At 39.8% G+C, this 19,438-nt stretch overlaps 1 protein-coding gene across 8 annotated transcripts in view; it reads left to right on the top strand.

Moving 5' to 3' along the window:
* Positions 1-19,438, top strand: part of PHACTR2 (phosphatase and actin regulator 2) — a 233,044-nt gene that overhangs the window by 181,973 nt on the left and 31,633 nt on the right. For 5 of the 8 annotated variants that reach the window (XM_088795432.1, XM_019744469.3, XM_019744467.3 and 2 more), the window contains 4 exons: positions 7,372-7,894; positions 13,205-13,407; positions 15,119-15,275; positions 18,788-18,843. In XM_088795432.1, coding sequence (XP_088651558.1) covers positions 7,372-7,894; positions 13,205-13,407; positions 15,119-15,275; positions 18,788-18,843 — 939 coding nt within the window. Of the gene's footprint in view, positions 1-3,247; positions 3,488-7,371; positions 7,895-13,204; positions 13,408-15,118; positions 15,276-18,787; positions 18,844-19,438 lie in introns of all 8 variants that reach the window. The other 3 variants (XM_074333669.2, XM_019744466.3, XM_019744465.3) reach the window with 1 other exon arrangement.

Below are 19,438 nucleotides of genomic sequence, written 5' to 3'. Positions count from 1 at the left end.
TTGGTTATATCTGCAAAACTACATCACATGCCTTTAAAATCCCAGATGCTTGTATCTCTTTTTAAAACAGTATGTCAGTACTTTAGTATTTGAAGCATCAGTGTCAAAGAAAACAGAACAAATGGCAAGTGGCCTCCACACCACTCGGGGGGTAGGTTCTACCTAACAGTCGTGGGTGTTACCATGGCCCCTGAAGGCACCTGATTCTGGACTTAGGATAGTGGTCTTGGGCTCTGCCCCAACACTGGAGACTTTTCCCCTCAGGCCTTCAGGGTTCCTTGTCTCCCCTTTATTTGATCACAGTAGGTGCCCTTCAACATATAAGAGGCAGAAAAATTGATCTGCAATCTATTACATATAGCTTGGCATTAAATAGGAGAAATCTGAAGATTATCTAATATTATTGCTACTGAGTTATTGTTAAGGACTTTCAGTAAAGTAGCAAGTGACTTCATGCATTTGTTCCGCACATAATAGTGAAGGTCTGCCATGGGAAAGACCCTAGTGGGGGCCGGGAAAAGAGTGGTGAATGAGAAATGGCCTTTGCTGTCCCGCAGATCATGACCTACAAGGAGACCAGCGTGCAAAAGGCAGTGTAATACAAGATGCCAAGTACTCTGGGAGGCCTGAGTGTGGCAAGCCAGGGAGTCTGCAGCAGGGACCAAAACTGGTTCTTAGAGGAAGATACTTCCAAACTGTGATTTGAAGGTGACAAGAAGAAGGCAGTTAGATGAAGGAGAGGACTAGGGGCATAGGTGCATTCTAGGCAAGGCGCAGACACATGCAGTTCTCAGGTTTGCTCTAAGTGTTGTTGAACTAAACTCCCCATGTGATGGAAGGAGCCAGACCCGGAAGTATAGTAAACAGCTGTCCTCCAGACTAGTGTGTGAAACACAGTGTTGTTATCAAGCCAGAGTGAATAACCTCCTCTTGGAAAGATAATACTCATTGACATCATCAGCTTATGTCTTCAGATCATATGGTAATAATAAAATATGTAACTTGACTGAATTCATTACCTCCCAGATAAAATGAAAGAGTTTATTTTCTACTAATGGGTGTTAGTAACTGTCTGCCAATCAGTCACATTCATTGACGAGATGTAATGTTTAAAACATTGTGCTTGGTGGGATATGAAATTCCAGACAAAAGGAGTTGATAATTTAGTCAGAAAAGCACACCCCTTAGGAATCACCACAGAGTAAACATAGACATTGGCTGTGTTGCAAACACGCACAGATAATTGGTAGAGTTCGCAGACAAGTGAGTGGACCATGCTTTTCCAAGAGCCAGCCGAGAGTTTGCATGCAGTGTGTTCATTTCCAACCTGGTAGGGACTGTCATTCCCAAATGTCATGGAGCAAACTATCTCCTCCTTCCCAAACCCAGAAGCTGGATTCTTTGGGATATAACTGTAGAATTTAAAACCTTAGGCAGAAAGGAGAAAAGATCCCGTAGTGATATGCCATGAAGGCAGAAGATAAGACATGTGAGGGTTTGTAGTGGAAGGAGAGTCACGATAGCAAGTGTTGCCTTTCAGCTTGACTGGCTCTCACCGTGGACACTATTGTTGGGCTTGATCTCCACACATGGTGTTATGCTAGGGGCTAATCTTACAAAGAATATGAGAAAAAATTATTTCAAGAATGGGTTTCTGCCCTACATCAAAAAATTGGCGCATCAATGTGTATTTATATGTTTTATATTAAAATGTTTTAGGTGTGCACTGACTTACATTGTTCTCAACCCTAACTGACTTGTCATTAAGTAGCCTGGTTAAAACCAGGTAGGTTAGGAGAGTCACTAGTGATTTAGTTAGGGAGACGCGATGTATAAACAGAAAGGTAAACACACAAATTAGCCTCTGATACATGTTGAATCAGTCGCTATGATCAATTTCTGATGCAGGAGGAGTCACCTTGGCCTGTAGTGACTGGGGTGGGTTTCATGACTGAGGGAGGATAAAAGAAAAGTTTTGTTGGCTACCTACCATAACTTATCATATTTATGGTGGCTATATATGTGAATTGAGGGAGATGTATTAAAAAAAAAAAAGCGAAGTACTCACTTCACATTGACGAGGATAAGCAATGAAATAAAGGAAGTAATAAAATGTGATGCATTCTAATATTAACACCCTTTCTTGGCCATTCATTAGGGAGTCTATATCCAGTGAAAGTTTAGTCTTGTCTTAACACTGTCTTAAGTTTTTTTATTGTGCTCCATTTTTAAAGAAAAGTTGCTTAGCTCTTTGGACCAGAACTGTATTTTAATTTATTTTAATTTCAATCAGCCACTATTAGAAAAAATACGGATGTGATTATATGAATGAGCATTCTTCATCCCCACTTTCAGTAATGAGAAGCTAATACTATTTCCCTTCCACTTAGGTCAAACCTTGTGAGAGGCTTTTGTTCTTAGGTATGAATTTTTTAAAAACTGAATTTTAACCTTTGTCTTTTCAAAATTGTTACTTGTGTTTACATTACAAAACAAGTTTGAGATATGTCTATCTGTGCCCTCTGTACCTACAAATGTGACACCGAAAGAGTCAGAGGAAGTTACTGGAAAACAGGAAGGTGTCCTACTGGACTGGGAGAGCTTGAGAAAATTTTAATAGTAGAAAATAGTTTACTCTTCAGGGCATTGTGCTGCTTGTAAGAGATTCTACAGAGTCTCCCTTAGCTTCGAAAATTAGTGACTTTTTGACTTGAAAGAGACAGAACACAAATCCCTTTCAGGATGATGGCATTTGAGTTCTCAGAGAAAGTCCCTTAGAGGGGACGAAGGTAACTGAATCCAGTCACTGCCGCGTGGTCGGTCTTCACCCTATGGCGGTGTATGTGGTGTGCTGATCGGCCACTCTCAAGGGCCCTTCAGTTTTGTTAAATGTAATTTAGCACTCATGCCCACGTCATCATCCAGCAACCACCATTTCAAGGCTGGTATCACTTCACTCCCTGACGGACATTTAAACTCATCCTCAGCATAACTTCATCAAAGTAACTTGTGCAGCCCTGTTTTATCACAGGAGTGATTAGTGTACCCAGACAACACACCCCAGTTTGGCGTTCAGCCTTTGTTCTTAGCCCAAACTTCGTTCTCTCTCTGGTGCAGAACTCCACACTGGTTCCCAGGGGCCAAACAGCCGCATGTTTGTATATCACTGTCGCCGTATGTCTCGCTCCTTCTATTTATATGGTGTGTGTCTGTATCAGTCTGCTTCTGTTCACTTTCTCATTTATAGAGAACACTGAAAACCACTCTGAAACACCGGCAGCTCCCGCTCCACCTCCTTCAACTCTTCCTAAGCCTAAACCCAAACCTAAGCCCAAAAAACCACCAGTGCTTCCAAAAGGGGCTGCGGCTGGGTCCAGCCCTAAGGGTGACGAAGCGCCTACTATTAAAAAACATACCAAGGCTCCTGGTAAGCAGGCCCCCATCCCTCCACCCAAGCCAACAAGCCGAAACACGACCCGAGAGGCCGGTGAGTATGCCCCCGGGGGGTTAAGTCTAGGGTTCTCAGATCTGGGAGTGGGGGGGGGAGCTAATTGCTTCTTCTAGGCATGATCGTCTTTTTGTTGTCTGGTGTCTTAGGATGTAACACCATTGGATTCAGCTTTGACACAGAGAATGCCCAAGAGAATCCTTTGTTGCTATCTCTACCAAAGGAAAGTCAACCAGTTGATGAGTTGACCTCATTAGTTTTGGGTGAATAGACCTCTTTCATCCTGAGTATGCACTATCTGCCCAAGAACCAGTAGTAAAACACAGAGAGTAGTGTGCCTGATGAATGGCAGTGATCTGATATGACATTGTTGAGACATGGACTGGCCTTCTGCCTCTTTGAGTTGAGTGGCTTTTTGGATTGGGTTTTCTTTCAAAATGTCTTAAGTTTGCACATAGGAATATGACGTTTATATCTTTGACATATTTGCTGGCTCTTAATGTCTTAAATCTGTCTGCATACCTCGTCATTTCTCAGTAGAGGTATGCGTTGTTAACTGACAAAGGGTTCACATCACTTTGTTCAGTTCCACCCCACCATTCTCTATCGAGTCACTACTATTTCAGCAGAGTTGAAAGTTACATACTCAGTGTTCCCGCTGCCCCTCCCCCCCAACTCCCTCCATCCCGCAAACGAAAGACCTTAATTTGTCCTAAGGGAAAGCATCCTAGTGGTGTGGCTACAGGTCATTATTGCAAATCACCAAGAGATGTTTTGGTGACTTACAGTAACTGCAAGTGATGTACATCCAGCTTTCCTTTCAAATCAGATGTGCTTAACCCAAAGTGGAGCTACTGTTCTCCCAGTGAACTGGAATGAAGAGGCCTACCATGTCATCCAGCTTTTAGAAGACATTAATCAAAGTACACATGCTGGGTGGCTTTTTTCCATTAGTACGTGCATAAAAAGTTTCCTGTGTTATAGCAAACCTTATTTCCCCTAAAATCAGTAGCAACGTTCTCACAGGTGACCACCAGGGTTTGCCTTGGTATTGATCTTTTCCATACCAATAGAGCTCAGATTTAGAGAATGGCTTATGATGGACCTCTGAATGTAAACAGTGTCTCTCTCCCTGTGTTCCTCTCTTCTGCCTTTGACCTTGAGTGTCTGAGTCTCTTCTAATACAGTCTCAAGTGAAATGTGTCAGAGTGCTGTGTGAACAGCGCCGTTCGGCCATTTTGTCAGAGACCAACTGCCCTCACATGTCACTGTCCGTTCTTGTCGGTGTTTGTGTTTTTCCCAGACTGCTTAGGACAGGCTAGACTCAGTGCTTCAAGTGAGGCAGGCACTAATCACTTCTTAAAGAAAAGCCCCAAATCATCCCCTGTCCTGGGGAATTAAGACCCTGCCTTGCACAGACTTTCCCGCTTCCATGTCTCACATGGTAGCGGCTCACTATTGACTCAGCTTGGATTCTTGTCTTACTTCCCTCAGAAGAAAGTGATTAATGCCAGGGCAGGGTACAACTTCCATGAAAGATTTTTGAGTTATTTCCAGATATTTTACTTGAAGATTTACTTATAGACTCATGATGTTCCTAAGAGAATAGTACAGTCCTGTTATTAACGGTATTAAAAAAGGCCCGACTGGCCCATAGTGTGTCTAAGAATGTTGCTATTCTCGAGGCTACTACAGAGAAACGGGTTGCGTTGAAGTGCGCCAACACGCCTGTTGTGCAAGGAGCCTTTTATCAAATATTGATGACACTCCATCAGAATCCAACTGATAATCCATTTGTAACCGTTTAGAACGTTCTGCATGGTAACATTTCATTTGAATAATGTTGACCTCCTGGATTCACTTCAAATGCAACTCTTGGTTTTCAGTCAGATGTTTCAAGTTCTTTAAAACAATCTATCCGTTACAATGGTTCTTCCTTTATTACTTAATTAGTATGGATCTCCATACAACCAGATATCTGTTTGGCACATTCCACTGCTTTGCCCGTGAAATAAAGCAAAATCTTCTTTATTTTTCTTCTTTCTTGTACCATGTTATGCACTGCATTGACAATAAAAGTACTTAACTGAGGAGAAGTGACATTTCTTTTTTAGTCATGGTCTTAATTCAAGGTGACATCAGCAACATGGTTGATTTCAGCAAAGTCCTGTCATTTTTAGAAAATACTTAAAGAAAATTGCAATAACATGGCATGAATTTGCACTTCGGGCTTTGAAAAAAATTGTCCTTTTCCTTAAGGCAGGCTAAAGTTCACTTTGCTATCGGAAAAGAATTTTCTTAAAAAAAAAAAATATATATATATATATATATATACATACACATACACACACATATATATTTATTAGAATTAGAATTAATATGTAGAATGAATTCTGTTCAATCTATTTAAAAAAACAACTGACCATTTTTAGACTTAAAATCCTTAGCATCTTCACTGTGAAAAATAAGTTTAAAATGAACTTAGACTGTAGGCCTAATATGTTTGTCTTATAAGCAAGTGAAGATTGTTAACTTCAAAAAAGTAATATTAACCCCAGCCAGCCACAGGCAAGCTCTTCCTAGAACCAGAGTCTATAAAGAGAGAACTATTAAAAACAAGTGATATTACTAGGCCCAGACTTGCAGGAAGAGAATTCTAGTTATTGTGTATATCTAAAATAATAAAGCCTCAAGCTATAGAGAGTTCTTTTAGGCCTGGATCTTGTCATGATGCGAGACTGGCTTCTTATATTAAACTTGATGATGTCTTGCATCTCATTGTCTATTCCTTATTTCTTCTTCATCTCTTGACCCCCGCAACTGACTTCAATAAATTTATAACCAGAGGTAAGTTACAATAACAATAACATCTGTATGCATTGTAGAATGGCTTCCCAATACTAACAAGATTATTTTCTGATAGCTCTGTGGAAGATAGTTAAACCCCTCATGAAAAAAGAAGGACCATACAATTAGGAGAAACTTGTAGGTCACAAAGGTCCAGAAACAAAAGTGTATTCTCCTAAGAGTTTAGATGTATTTTCTAAGATGATATAAAGAAAAGAAGAGCTAACCTTTTTTGTTTTCCTGAAAATGGATTGGTTGAAGTAGGCAAATGCCGCAGCCAACTTCAGTTGAAGACCTTCTACGAACAGAAGCCATGTCAAAAGATCTGAGAATGATACTCTTTCCCTTCAGACTATCAAATGGTATCCATGTAGACATTTTTTTGTAGAAAAGAATTTTCTGCCTTTTGATGTTATGAAGGGGACTTGTCTTTTATATGTGGCCATATGTTTTCACTCTGCCCCAGAGCCACTACAGATGGAGGTATGAGCCAGCATGGCAAACTGCTCTTTCTGGAGCCATGAGGACAGCTGGTTTGGAGTTCGTTCTTTTAGCAATAAGATGAGTAGATTTGCTTTGGACCCAGGAAATTGCTGGTGGTATCATACCCGGGCCTCTTATAAATGTGGGCAACGCTGTTTGCAGGAAGTCAGCATGGAACATGTATAACTGGTGATGAACCCTACTTTGTACTATCCCCAGAGAGCTCCCTGTGCCTGTCCTCTCCACAAGATAATGTCCCTTCTTTGGAGCATACAGGGACTTTTTCAGGTGACCCATCAGACAAGTTGAGGATTTCCTTTTGCCTGGCCCAGCTAAAGACTAGAGGAAGGAGAAGACCGAGGACACTTGTCCCTTAGGGTTTTGCTTCAAACATCACTTGCTCCCCTCCTAGATTGGAGGCAGGTAGGGGGCAGAAAACAAAACCATTTTCATTATAAGCCTATTTTATTTTATTCAATTATTCAACACATTTTAAAATTTTACAGGGAATGTTGTCGTTGACAGTTGCAATTCAGTTTATTTTGAAGGTATTGTCTTCTTTGACTTTTAATGCAAAAATCTCTCTATTTTAGCTGGTTCCTCTCATTCAAAAAAAACAACTGGCTCCAAAACATCAGCTTCGCCATCTACTTCTTCCACCTCATCTCGTCCCAAAGCTTCAAAGGAGACCGTTTCTAACAAAACAGGGACGGTGGGAGTCACAAAGGGCAAGAAAAGAACTGGCAAGCAGCCAACGTCTCAACCGTCCTCCGATGCAACCACTTCTGGCACGTCCGAGCCTTCAGAGACCAGGGGGGAGAGTCTCCAAACGGAGCAGACTGTCCCTGGGACCGAGGAGCTGACCACAGGCAAATCCAAGTCGGCAGTCCCTCCACCGCCTGTGGCCTCTCCACCTCCTCCCCCGGCCCCCCCTCTTGCTCTGGAGGAGCAGTGCATTGTTGCTTCTGACACCCCTGTTGTCCTGGTCAGCAACGGAGACGACCTGCCCGTTCCTGCCTTAGACCCAAGTCAGCTTCTGTGGACTGAAGAGCCGACAAAAAGAACCACTGTCCACTCAGGCACTGGCTTAAGTGTTAACAGAGAAAATGCAAAATGGTGAGTCGGGGTCCAAACCCCATATTCCTTCTGCATTCCTTGTGAAGCTGAGTACTAAAGATCACTAAACCACTCTACTGGAAATGAAGGAACCTACTTCGTTTTTATAATTAAGTCTAGTGAATGTTAGATAAATACTCATGTCATCCAACCATTGGTTTTTCATAGCCCTGCCCCAGGAATTCCACGGGCTCCTGGAGAGAATGACATTGGTCCTACTGATAGATCCACTTCGGATCCATGGTTTTCAAGTATGAATACATTTAGAGCCTACTTCATCACTGCTTAGCAGTCCTTTTTCTTTTCCCCAGACAGTTCCCTTCTCTTGCTTTGTAGTGGTTATTTTAAGTCTTTACCACTTGTGTCCAGATTGCTCACCCACTCCTGCCTACCTTCATCTCAGCAAGTTATTTAGCCTTCTCCTTCTCCAAGAAAATAAAGACCATCAGGAAAGAGCTCTTCCGCATTTCAACTCCTTTCTTCCAGCCTTAGAATGCTCCCTTTCTGCTTCATTAGTTCCCCAATGAGCTCAAATGTTGTCTCCTCTGTGAAGCCTTTCAGTGCTCATCAAGACAGAATTGGTTATTGCATCCACTATACTCTGAGAGCCCTTTTTTCCTACCCGGGGGACAAAACTAACCAATATGTCTTATTTTCCTCTGTGTCCCCAGCAACCAATATAGAAGGTGGTATGCCCCAGACATGCCATCATCTCGTTGCCCAGGTCAGAAACCTGTATCTCATCCTAGGATCCTCATTCTCCTTCGTTCCCTGCATATAATCATTCACAAAGTCCCATAAATATAAGCCATGTTAGCTCTCCTGTCCCACAGGTAGGGAGGGAGGGCTGTCAGAGTATAGTAGATGCCCTAACCAGTTCTATCTAGGGAAGGCTTACACCTTTTAAATGCAGCCTGTTCTCTCCTGTTTCTAAGAATAAAACCAAATTCACTTTTCAAATCATTTGCTATTTCCTCTTTCAAAATATCTTTGTCTTATTAGACTTAAAAACTTTAGCACATTAATTGATTTGGATCAAGAGACTAAAAGATCAACTTTAATTATTCAATTGCTGATAATAATAATCTTCATTTATTAAATACTTATTTAATGTCAAGAACTGTCAGTTATTGAATTCACATAAGTCTTCCCTAAAATATTTCTGTTTAACAAATTAGAAAATGGACGCTGAGAGGGGTAAAGTAATTTGCCCAAGATTACCCAGTTAGTAAGTGGCAGAGCCAGGATGCAGATTCAAATTGCACACTAAATTCTATGCTCTAATTTTATGAATTTCCAAAGTGGTTGTTTCCACTTCTGCAATTTCTTTTGTGTTTGTTTCCTGGGCGGTTTTTGTTTGTTTGTTTTTATCAACTAGAGCACCATCATTCTAAGGAATTCCAAGGACAGATAAATAGATGTTAAGTTGCAAATTACTTTATGTGTTTGACATTTTAATAAATGCTATGGGAAAAGAAGATATTGAAATGAATAGTTATACATATGACTTTGTTCATATATGGGATATAAAGCTGAAAGCAACAAAGGAACAAGGCAAACAAAGAAAAAAATCTCATAGACAATGGTTTAATGGTTACCAGAGGGTAAGGAAGCCGGGGTGGTAGAAGAGGGGAAAGGGGGTCAAATATATGGTGATGTAATATTGAAATGTACACTTGAAACTCATATAATTTTACTAACCAATGTCACCCCAATAAATATAGTAAGTAAAGAAATGGTTATAGTATCCCTAATACTTCAGCACATAGCAAATGTGTTCATTTATTTATAGTGCGTGTTTTCCAGCATGCAGTCAATTCCATCCTTTAGACCTAAACAGCTATTCTTTCAGCATATATTTTTGCTTGCTATCTGTGTTCTGGGCGCTGTACTAAGCACCAAAGATAAAAACTGAGCAAGACATTATAGTTAACATTCGTTTTTAACCAAAATAATGTCCAACATGCCCAGGAAGTATAAATGTTTAAGATAGGCCTGAATTTAATAGATTGAGTATATGGGTTTATTGTTGAATATACGAAAGAACAAGGTGCAACATATAAAGTAATTCCTTAGATGATCTTAAGCACAGAGAGAGCCTATATCCAAAGTGATCTCACTCTGTCCAGTCCACTGCCACAAATATTTAGTGAGGACACTGATTGGTGCTACATGCCAAGGGCTAAATATCAGTCTTCTGCCCGTTTGTGCAGGATTGTCAGACAAAAGAGGTGAGCACCTCTTCTCCGTTTCTGGACTGTGATCAGAGTGAGAGAGCTTAGGACATAATTAGACACTGAGGTATTTATAATAGGTTTTCCTATCACTCCAGGTAACCAGCATGCGTTCCTAGACGAAGGCTTAGAGATTTGTTTTTCTGTATATTCAAGATAAAAAGTTTAAATTACAGTTCATCCCATAGGGATGGTTTGTGTTTGCTCTTGAGTTAATGAGCCTAGAATAAATAGTCTCAAATTTCCTTCCAAATCCTTTGTTCTGCTTTTTAGTGGATATTTGAATTCGAATTTCTAGCTCTTAGTCACTTGCTTTACTTAGAACACTCCCCCAGTTATGTTTAGTCAACGAATGTGTGAAAATGCTGTCATCTTATGAAAAGGCTTCTGTTTGGAATACAAACATCAAAACGAGTGGCCATGCGCAAAAATATTGACCTCTATTCACATATTACAGGGTAGTAATGATTTAGTAGATTTCTATTTATTGGCAGCTTCATCAGTAATGTGTATGTCTGGTATAATTTAAGGCAGAAACTAATAAGTCCATCCAGAGCCCATATCCAAAAGGGACTTGACTCTGTTTAGTCCATTTCCACAAACATCGATGGAGTGCACTATATTGCCCAGTGTACCCTGGAACCTTAGAGAACAGACAAGTCGTGAATTAATTGATACAAATTTGGAGTATAATATTTAACATTAAATATAACCCATGTTATAATATTAATGACTTATAATATCAAGTATAAATAAAATATAATATAGCATAACATTTAATAGGTAAACTAAGAGTGTTAAGGCTGGGTTCTGTGATCGACTGGAATTGTTTCCATGGTTGGGCAACTCATGGCTTCCTAGGTTCCACGAACTATAAATTATCTGGCCTCCTTATATTATAGGACAGTTGTAAGTTGTAACTGTAGGCAGAAGTCTTTGAAAACTGCAAAACATTATAAAATACAAATGATATGATTAAAATAATAATTGATAGCATAATAGATTAATGAGCAGTGACATGAACAAATACCAGGGCTCAACCTTGAAGTATCTTTTGTTCTACTCTTCAGAATGTGTTATTAATTGGTATATCTCTGAAACATGCTGTGGACACCCACAATGGCAAACTATTCAAACCAGAATGGCCTCTAGTGGCAATTAACTAGAAATCAAGGCTGGAAAAGTATTTTTCATAAAATAGATCTTCTCTTATTTAAAATGAGATTTCATACTGTGGAAATCATATGGCAGTTGCTCAAAAAATTAAACATGGAGTTACCATATGATCCGTGCAATTCCACTTTTGTGTATATAGGTCATAAAAATGAAAGCATATACTCGAACAGATATTTGTACACTGATATTCATTGGAGCATTATTCACAATAACCAAAAGGTGGAGACAACCCAAGTGTCCTTCAACTGATAAATGGATAAATAAAATGTGGTATCCACATACAATGGCATATTATTCAACCTTAAAAAGGAAAGAAATTCTGGCATGTGCTTATACCGTGGATGAACCTTGAAGACATGTTAAGTGAAGTAGGACACATGAGGACAAATGTATCATTTCCTTTATGTGAAATACCTAAAATAGTAAAATTCATAGAGATAAAGTAGAATGGTAGCTGCCGAAGGCTGGGAGAGGAAGAATGGAGAGTTATTGTTTAATGGGTACAGAGTTTGGGGAAGCTGAAAAAAGTTCTGGAGATAGATGGTAGTGTTGATTGCATAACAGTGTGAATATACTTAATGCCACTGAACTATATACTAAAAAATGATTAAAATGGTAAATTTTATGCTATGTATATTTTACACAATAAAAGGTAAAAATTTCATAATTCCCCACCTGAAAACAAGTATTTTGGCTGTTGGATTTCTCTAATATGTGAAAAATTGAGAATTTTGAGGCACAATGTAGAATTTTCAATACCTCAGATTCTGACAAAATTTACTTGTTTTTTTGTGTGTTTTTTTAAATACAAAGAACTGGTTTTTGGCTTTTTTTAGTTAGTGAGAACAGCAAGCACATGTTTTGCACTAAACAGTCTTTCAGAAGTGTGATATCCAAATTTAGATTCTTCTATTTATATCAGAAAGCAATTTGAGAACCTTCTGTATCTTAAAATGAAGATTATATTGTTTTGATATAATGTGTTTTTATGTGTACTTTTTATTCTAGTCTGTGAAAGTTGGCAAGCTTTGTATATTTATAGTAACTTTAAACCAGAGACTCTTAACAAGCTAAACAATAGAAAATGATTGCATCCCTATGCATTACTTTTCCTCTAAAGAGTCCATTTAACTTTCACACTTTCCATCTGATATTATTCATATGTTCTGTGACAGGCAGGTTAACAAATGGGAGAACTTAAGCACAGAGAGGATACATAACTTTTCACTGTTAACCCATTGGCTGTGATGAAAATAGGATTAATTCATGTATCAGTTAAATAATATGTACTTTTCTATGTCACCACCCTCCTAGGTGTTGGGTTGCAAAACAGCATGAGTCCTACTTGTCCAGCAACTTGGGCATTTGGGAAAGCAGACAAGTAAATGGTGGCTGAGGTGCAGGATGCCAACTGCTCCAATAGGGTTTTCTTCAGGTCACCTTGGGAGCAGGGCGATGGGGCAAGAAGCTAGTCTGAAGACCTGTGACAGATTCCGGAAGGAGCTGAGGCTTTCGCTGCCAGACTTGACGGATAAATAGGAGTTACAGGTCAAAGAAAAGTACTAAGTCAGATAGATATCCAGGTGCTTCTAGCCCGTTGTTCTTTCCACTAAACCCCCATTGCTACAGGAAAATTAATTTGCAAAATACAGTTTTACCATATTCACGTGCTAACGATATCAGACACCATCTAGTCCATCCTTTCCATTTTACTGATGACGAATCTAAAACAGAATTAAGTAACACAGTCCTGCTCTTCCATGTAGTTGTCCTATGTCTACTTTCTCCTTTCACCAGCCTGAAGGATGCTGGGGAAACCAGCACTTCTCATGGTGTTGGTGTTGCCCTGGAGGGTTGCTCTGCGCTTCACACCACCCCTGTGTTTCTGTGCCGTTAACAGTTTCACAACCAAAGACGAAGTGGGAAAAGCAGCCCCGCAGCTCCTGTCTCCTGGGCTGATGGGAGACTCTTCCGAATCCTTCAGTGCCTCGGAGGATGAAGGCCAAAGGGAGTACCGGGCCAATGACTCGGACTCCGATGGGCCTATCTTGTACACGGATGACGACGACGAAGAGGATGAGGACGAGGATGGCAGTGGAGAAAGTAAGACTTTGTTCCAAGAGGTAGGGAGGACAGTGGGTGGTGGACAAAAGCCGTTGCGTTTTGGAAAGAACAAAAGCCAGATAATCTGATGGTCCTTTACCCTCTTATTCCTTGTCAAATTAGAAATGTGTATGTCCTAAGGTTTAGTTTCTGATGACAGGCCATGCCAAAGATGGTTCCACAGGGAGTGGTAAGGGGAAGGCAGCCCTTCATCTACGTGCCTGAGGCAGATATGCACATTTGTATTTGTACAGAGTCAAAGCTTTCTAATGACAGGCTTTCTCAGGATGATCAGCAAAGGCTCTTCCCCCAGAACCTTTCTTTTTTTTTTTAAAGATTTTATTAGGGAAGGGGAACAGGACTTTATTGGGGAACAGTGTGTACTTCCAGGCCTTTTTTTTTTTTCCCAAGTCAAGTTGTTGTCCTTTCAATCTTAGTTGTGGAGGGTGCCATTCAGCTTCAAGTTGTTGTCCTTTCAGTCTTAGTTGTGGAGGGTGCAGCTCAGCTCCAGGTCCAGTTGCTGTTTTCTAGTTGCAGGGGGCGCAGCCCACCATACCTTGTGGGAGTCAAACCGGCAACCTTGTGGTTGAGAGGATGCGCTCCAACCAACTGAGCCATCTGGTAGCTCAGCGGCAGCTCAGCTCAAGGTGCTATGTTCAATCTTAGTTGCAGGGGGCGCTGCCCACCATCCCTTGCGGGACTCGAGGAATTGAACTGGCAACCTTGTGGTTGAGAGCCCACTGGCCCATGTGGGAATCAAACTGGCAGCCTTCGGAGTTAAGAGCACAGAGCTCTAACCGCCTGAGCCACTGGGCCAGCCCCCCCACCCCACCCCCAGGACCTTTCTGGAATAAAGAGCATCAGTGCAGGATTCCCTGAATTACTCATTGGAGACGTTTGAGAGTTTCCCTTATTTTTATGCTGGGGTTTAAAAGAAATGGGAGTGAGGAATTAGTCAAGAATGACAAATACCTTTTAAGAATTAACCACTCATCCACAATAAGTATGCCTTCTAGGAAGGACTGATAGTGGATAAAGCCAACTATTTATGTATAACCTAGGAAAACTGGAAAGTGCTATTTTAAGAAAAAAGCTGAGCAGGATGACTTGGGAGGAATTCATGGTGGAATTGAATTTATAGATTATGAAAAAGTATTAGTATATTAATGCTTAAGCATCAGTTTGTACTGAAGAGCAAAAACAAAAAGTCATTATCCATCTTGTCTGTGGAGATGTCATCAATGCTAGGGTAATTTAGGATTAAAATATTAGTATCAAAGGTAGCCTTTTACAGTGTGGTTTCTGAGTAGAGGAAAAGGGAAGACAAGGATTTACTGTACAGTATAAGTACAGGAGCTAAGTTTTTAAGACTTGAAAAAGAAAAGAAAGAAAGGGCATTATGCAATCCTGATGTGCCATCACAGCAAAATAAACTTCAAATACCGCTTTCCAAATGATGAGGTGATACTTACAAGTTTTTCATGGTACCCTAACATTTTCTCAGAACATTTTAAAAAACAGTTCTCCAGTTTTCCAAAGTGAACTACATCCAACTGAAAACTTCTTTTCCTTAGGTTAATTAAAATTCCACTCTTGCATGTGGACAAAGAATTTGGTCTGGACTCTGTTGAAAGTCCATGCCACCTGTAACTTGAGTGCCTCTTGCTAAAAGAGCCTCTTTCTCTACATTTCTGCCTTTTCCAATCCTCAGGTGCTTTGGCAAGTAAAATCCGACGAAGGGATACTCTTGCTATCAAACTTGGCAACAGACCATCTAAGAAAGAATTAGAGGACAAAAACATCTTGCAGCGTACATCTGAAGAAGAGAGGCAGGAAATCCGACAACAAATTGGAACCAAGCTAGTCAGGTAATTGCTGAAATGTTAGTACAGCACTGACTAATGCATACTTTTCTCTCTTCTGCAGTTTCCTACCTGAAGTCATTGTGAACGCTTTGTGTAAGAGCACACCTGGCCTAGCTGGTCTTTTATAGTTGGTCGTGGATGGTGAACCACTCAAAGAACCTGTCCTTTGGTCCAGCTAGTCAGTAGCTTTGAGGTCGCCAAAGCCTGATCCAATAGTCAACAAAGTTTTTCTATAAAGGACCTGTTGGTAAAATAGTTTAGGTTTCACTGGCAAGAGGTCTCTGTTGCAGCTATTCAACTATGCTCTTGTAGCATGAAAGCAGCCATAAACCATACATAAACAAATGAGTGTGGCTGTGGTGCAGTAAAGTGTTATTCATCAAAGCAGGTGGCAGGCCTAATTCATGGACTGACTAGCGTTCCTATAACTTCCAAGAGGTTCTACCCTGTGGGCTATGAGACTGTAAAAATATTAGTTAGCTTCAAGGACCAGCTCCATCCAAGTCAAGTAATCATAGCCCCCATGCTGAAAGGTCCCCCTTTTAACTTCAAATAAAGGGTCATCTGACTTCTCTTCCTGCCTCCAGCCATTGTAGAATTTCTACTTTTACCACTAGTGACTTTGGAAGTCCATTAAATGGTTGGTTTTCATAAAAATGAGTGCTGAATCTCTCATTGTATATTATCAGCTTAAGCATGTTTAAGCATTAGTTATTTTGTTGACTTCTCTCATTCTGCATAAACAACAGGGTGCATACATTGGGAGTGGGGAACAGTCTAGAATACCAGAGCAGGATTTGGAGGTGGGAGGAAATTCCTCTCCTCACTTAGAAGTGGGACACTTCTATGGCTGTGGTGTACCTTCAGGGTTGATGGGTGGGGGCTACAGAAGCCATTGTCTGTTTTACAGATGGGGTGAAGCAGGGGCTTGTGAGGAATAAACGAGATGATACACTGAAGGCATTTTCACGCTGGGATCATAGCAAGCACTTAATGGAATTCAATTTTTTATTAATTTAAATTATTATCATCTTTTAAACCAATAAACACACTTTTAAAAATTAACCCAATGTTGGCAACTTTATGAGAAAAGGGGACCCATAAAGTAGATTGCCCTTGTTAAGTGTTTCTGAAGAACAATTTAACAATATGAAAAAAAGAATTATAAAACAGTCTATTTCTTCACATGGTAATTCTGTTTGCAAGCCTATACAAGAGAGAAATAATCCAAAAAGGGAAAGAAAAAAAGAAAACCGTGTATTTTACAAAGGTGTGTATTTTAGGCTATTTATAGCATTGACAAATTAAAACAAACCACCTGTTCAAAAACAGAGAACTGATGAAGAACGTTGTGAGAAGTTAATGCCATGAAATAACCACAGAGCAGTGGTGGTTGTCTAATGCCTTCATCAAGAATTGGATACTCACAGGTGTATCACAAGGAGGTGATACTTGGGCTTCTGTGGAGAAGTGTGGGTGTTTTGGGGGTGGGTTGGGAGGGGACTCCCACATCCCAGGCCTAACCATCCAACCAGAACAACACTTCTTCTGTCTGTCTTATATAAGATTCCAGCTCAACCTCCAAAAGTCTGTAAGTACACACATAAAAAATTTTAACAGAGCAGGGTTTTTTTGGCTTATAAATATGTAAATTTTACAGAATTGTTTTTCTACCAACATGACACATCTAATCAGTTATTCAAAGATAAATCACCCACTGTTATGCCTCAGAGAAATCCATGTCAAGTGAAAAAGACAGAATTATGTATTGCATGATGAGGTCACGTGACAAGCACAAACTTCTCAGTCAAGTGAACTAGGTATGAATCCTGGCTCTAGCAGTCAGTAGCATTTTATCATTGGCAAGTGATTTAATCTCTCATTGACTCATCTGTAAAACGGGAACTGACTGCTACCCTTGGCGAATTGTTTTAAGGATTCAAGATAATATAAGTTAAGCACATAGCACAGTACCTGGGACTTTAAAAGTATGAACTAGGAGAGCTATGATTATTATCTTTATAACTACCTGTGTGGTAAGTGCTTGAAAAGGTGTGCTACCTATATATAACTACCGTATAAGGGCAAAGAACCAGGAGCCTTTAATTCTCACTTGCACGAGAAGTCAAACACCCACCTTTAAGGTACTCTTTTAATCATTTGTAAGATATCAGTAGCTGGAGGGGAGAAAGTCATTCTAGAGGGAGGAAACTCCATAAACAAAAGAAGGATGATGTGTTTGGGGGATGACATATTACAGATACATAGTACATCATATCTGGGTACACCATAGCAAAGTCTGGCTGCCATAGATGTTCACGGGGGTTTTTTTTGATTCAATTACTTATGTTAATTTCAAAATAGCTCTGATGAAGATTAAACTTCATAAAAATTTTAACAAGATATTTCAAATGTCATGGATTTCAATTCTTCTAACCATTTCTGTCACAGCCATAAAAATTTAGAATTAATAGTATCTATGTTTAAATTACCTTTCGTGTATATTAGTTTACTTTGCACAAACTCAGCCTACATCCAGAGGAAGTTTTTGTCTGTGATTAACAACAAATTAAAAACAAGTCCAATAACAAAGTTATAAAAGGTTATTAGGACATTCAGCTATTGTGTACAAATAGTTAGCTACTAATCACAAATGGCCTGGTTTGTCTTAAAGGCAGATGGGCAGAGCCTTATGTATCTCAAGATAACTGTATATATTGGAAATTCATTTGAGGTCACAAAAAACAGTATTTCACTTAAAACACTATGCAGTATAGATTGCTCATCTCCTGAGTTGATAAAAGCTCTCAAGCAGCAGCCTGTCTTTAGATCCTAATGGCTGTATATTAGTGAGGGAAAAGGTGAAGCTGTTTTAACAGAGACTAAAAAGTACAGTGGTACAAACTGGCCCTTTCGCATGTTTATTTCTTTTTCACATGATAGTTTAGAGGTAAGTATGCTACCCAGCTTGGCTGGGGAGCAGTGCTCCTTGCAGTCAGTCAGGTGCCCAGGTTCCTTCCGTCTTGTGGCTCTTCCATGCCCGTAGATATTCTCACGTAAATGATCCACGCTGGCCCACATGAGCATGCTTAAGTGCTAGCCTGCGGAAGAAGGAAAGATAGAGAAGGGAACATACATCCAGTCATTTTAAGGGTAAAAAGTGGAAGTTACAAACACCACTACTGCTCACATCCCATTGTAAGGACTTGGTCATAGAGCCACACCTTTGGGCTCGGGAGGCAGAAATCTGTGGCTGGGGGGCTACAGCTAAAGCTCAGGGGTTGTGTTTCTGAAAGGAAGAAAGGAGAGTGGATACTGGGGGGTAGTTGGCAATGTCAGCCACAATCTCAAGTCTCCAAACTAATGGAAAGGAGACTTTTTATTTTGTAGGTTTAAAAATGGATTTTTGTTTCTCAAAACATGAAAACATACAGCTTTGTTTGTTGTTTTATTTTGTGTCACTCACTAAGGGTACCTTGTTTGTAACCTGCAATATATCCTTTTTGTCATCATAGGAGACTTAGCCAGAGGCCCACAACAGAAGAATTAGAACAAAGAAATATCTTAAAACGTGAGTATCCCGTGTTATACTGTGATTCCTTGTGTAACCATTAACAAGCTCCCTGTAGAGACGATCCACTTATCAGTATGAAACCATAATCTATTTATTCACAAATGATTGATATGGCCCATTTATATCACATTTTTTTGTCATCATTTATGTAATTTAAAAAATAATTTCTAGAAGTTTCTATTTCATTTTATGGCTTGGAGCCTAATATCCTCCAGACCACAGTCATGATTGTGACAATTGTTTTTTAAAAAGATGAAATATATTCCATGTATTCTTTCACCCAGATACTAAATAAAAGAAAATGCTCTCGTCTGCTTGCAAATACATGTCAAAGAAAAGGCCAAAGAATACACAAAGAAATAAATCAAACATTCCTATATTATTATTAATAATGCAGTTTGTTGCCAGGTTTAACAAATGACTCGATTTAACACAATTAGGGTAAAAGGAATTTTTCAGTCCATTTCATTTTCCTTTGTTATGATAGCTCTGTTTCGCTCTTGAGTTATTAATAATTTCTCAGCACGTACAGAGTTCTCCATTCATTTTCCTAACTTTATTTTCCCATTCTGTTTTACCCTCTATTTTTTTT

Source organism: Rhinolophus sinicus, chromosome 2, assembly GCF_057876585.1.
Source record: "Rhinolophus sinicus isolate RSI-liver-muscle chromosome 2, RSI-T2T, whole genome shotgun sequence".
Taxonomy (NCBI): domain Eukaryota; kingdom Metazoa; phylum Chordata; class Mammalia; order Chiroptera; family Rhinolophidae; genus Rhinolophus; species Rhinolophus sinicus.
This window is presented reverse-complemented; position numbering and strand designations above follow the sequence as displayed.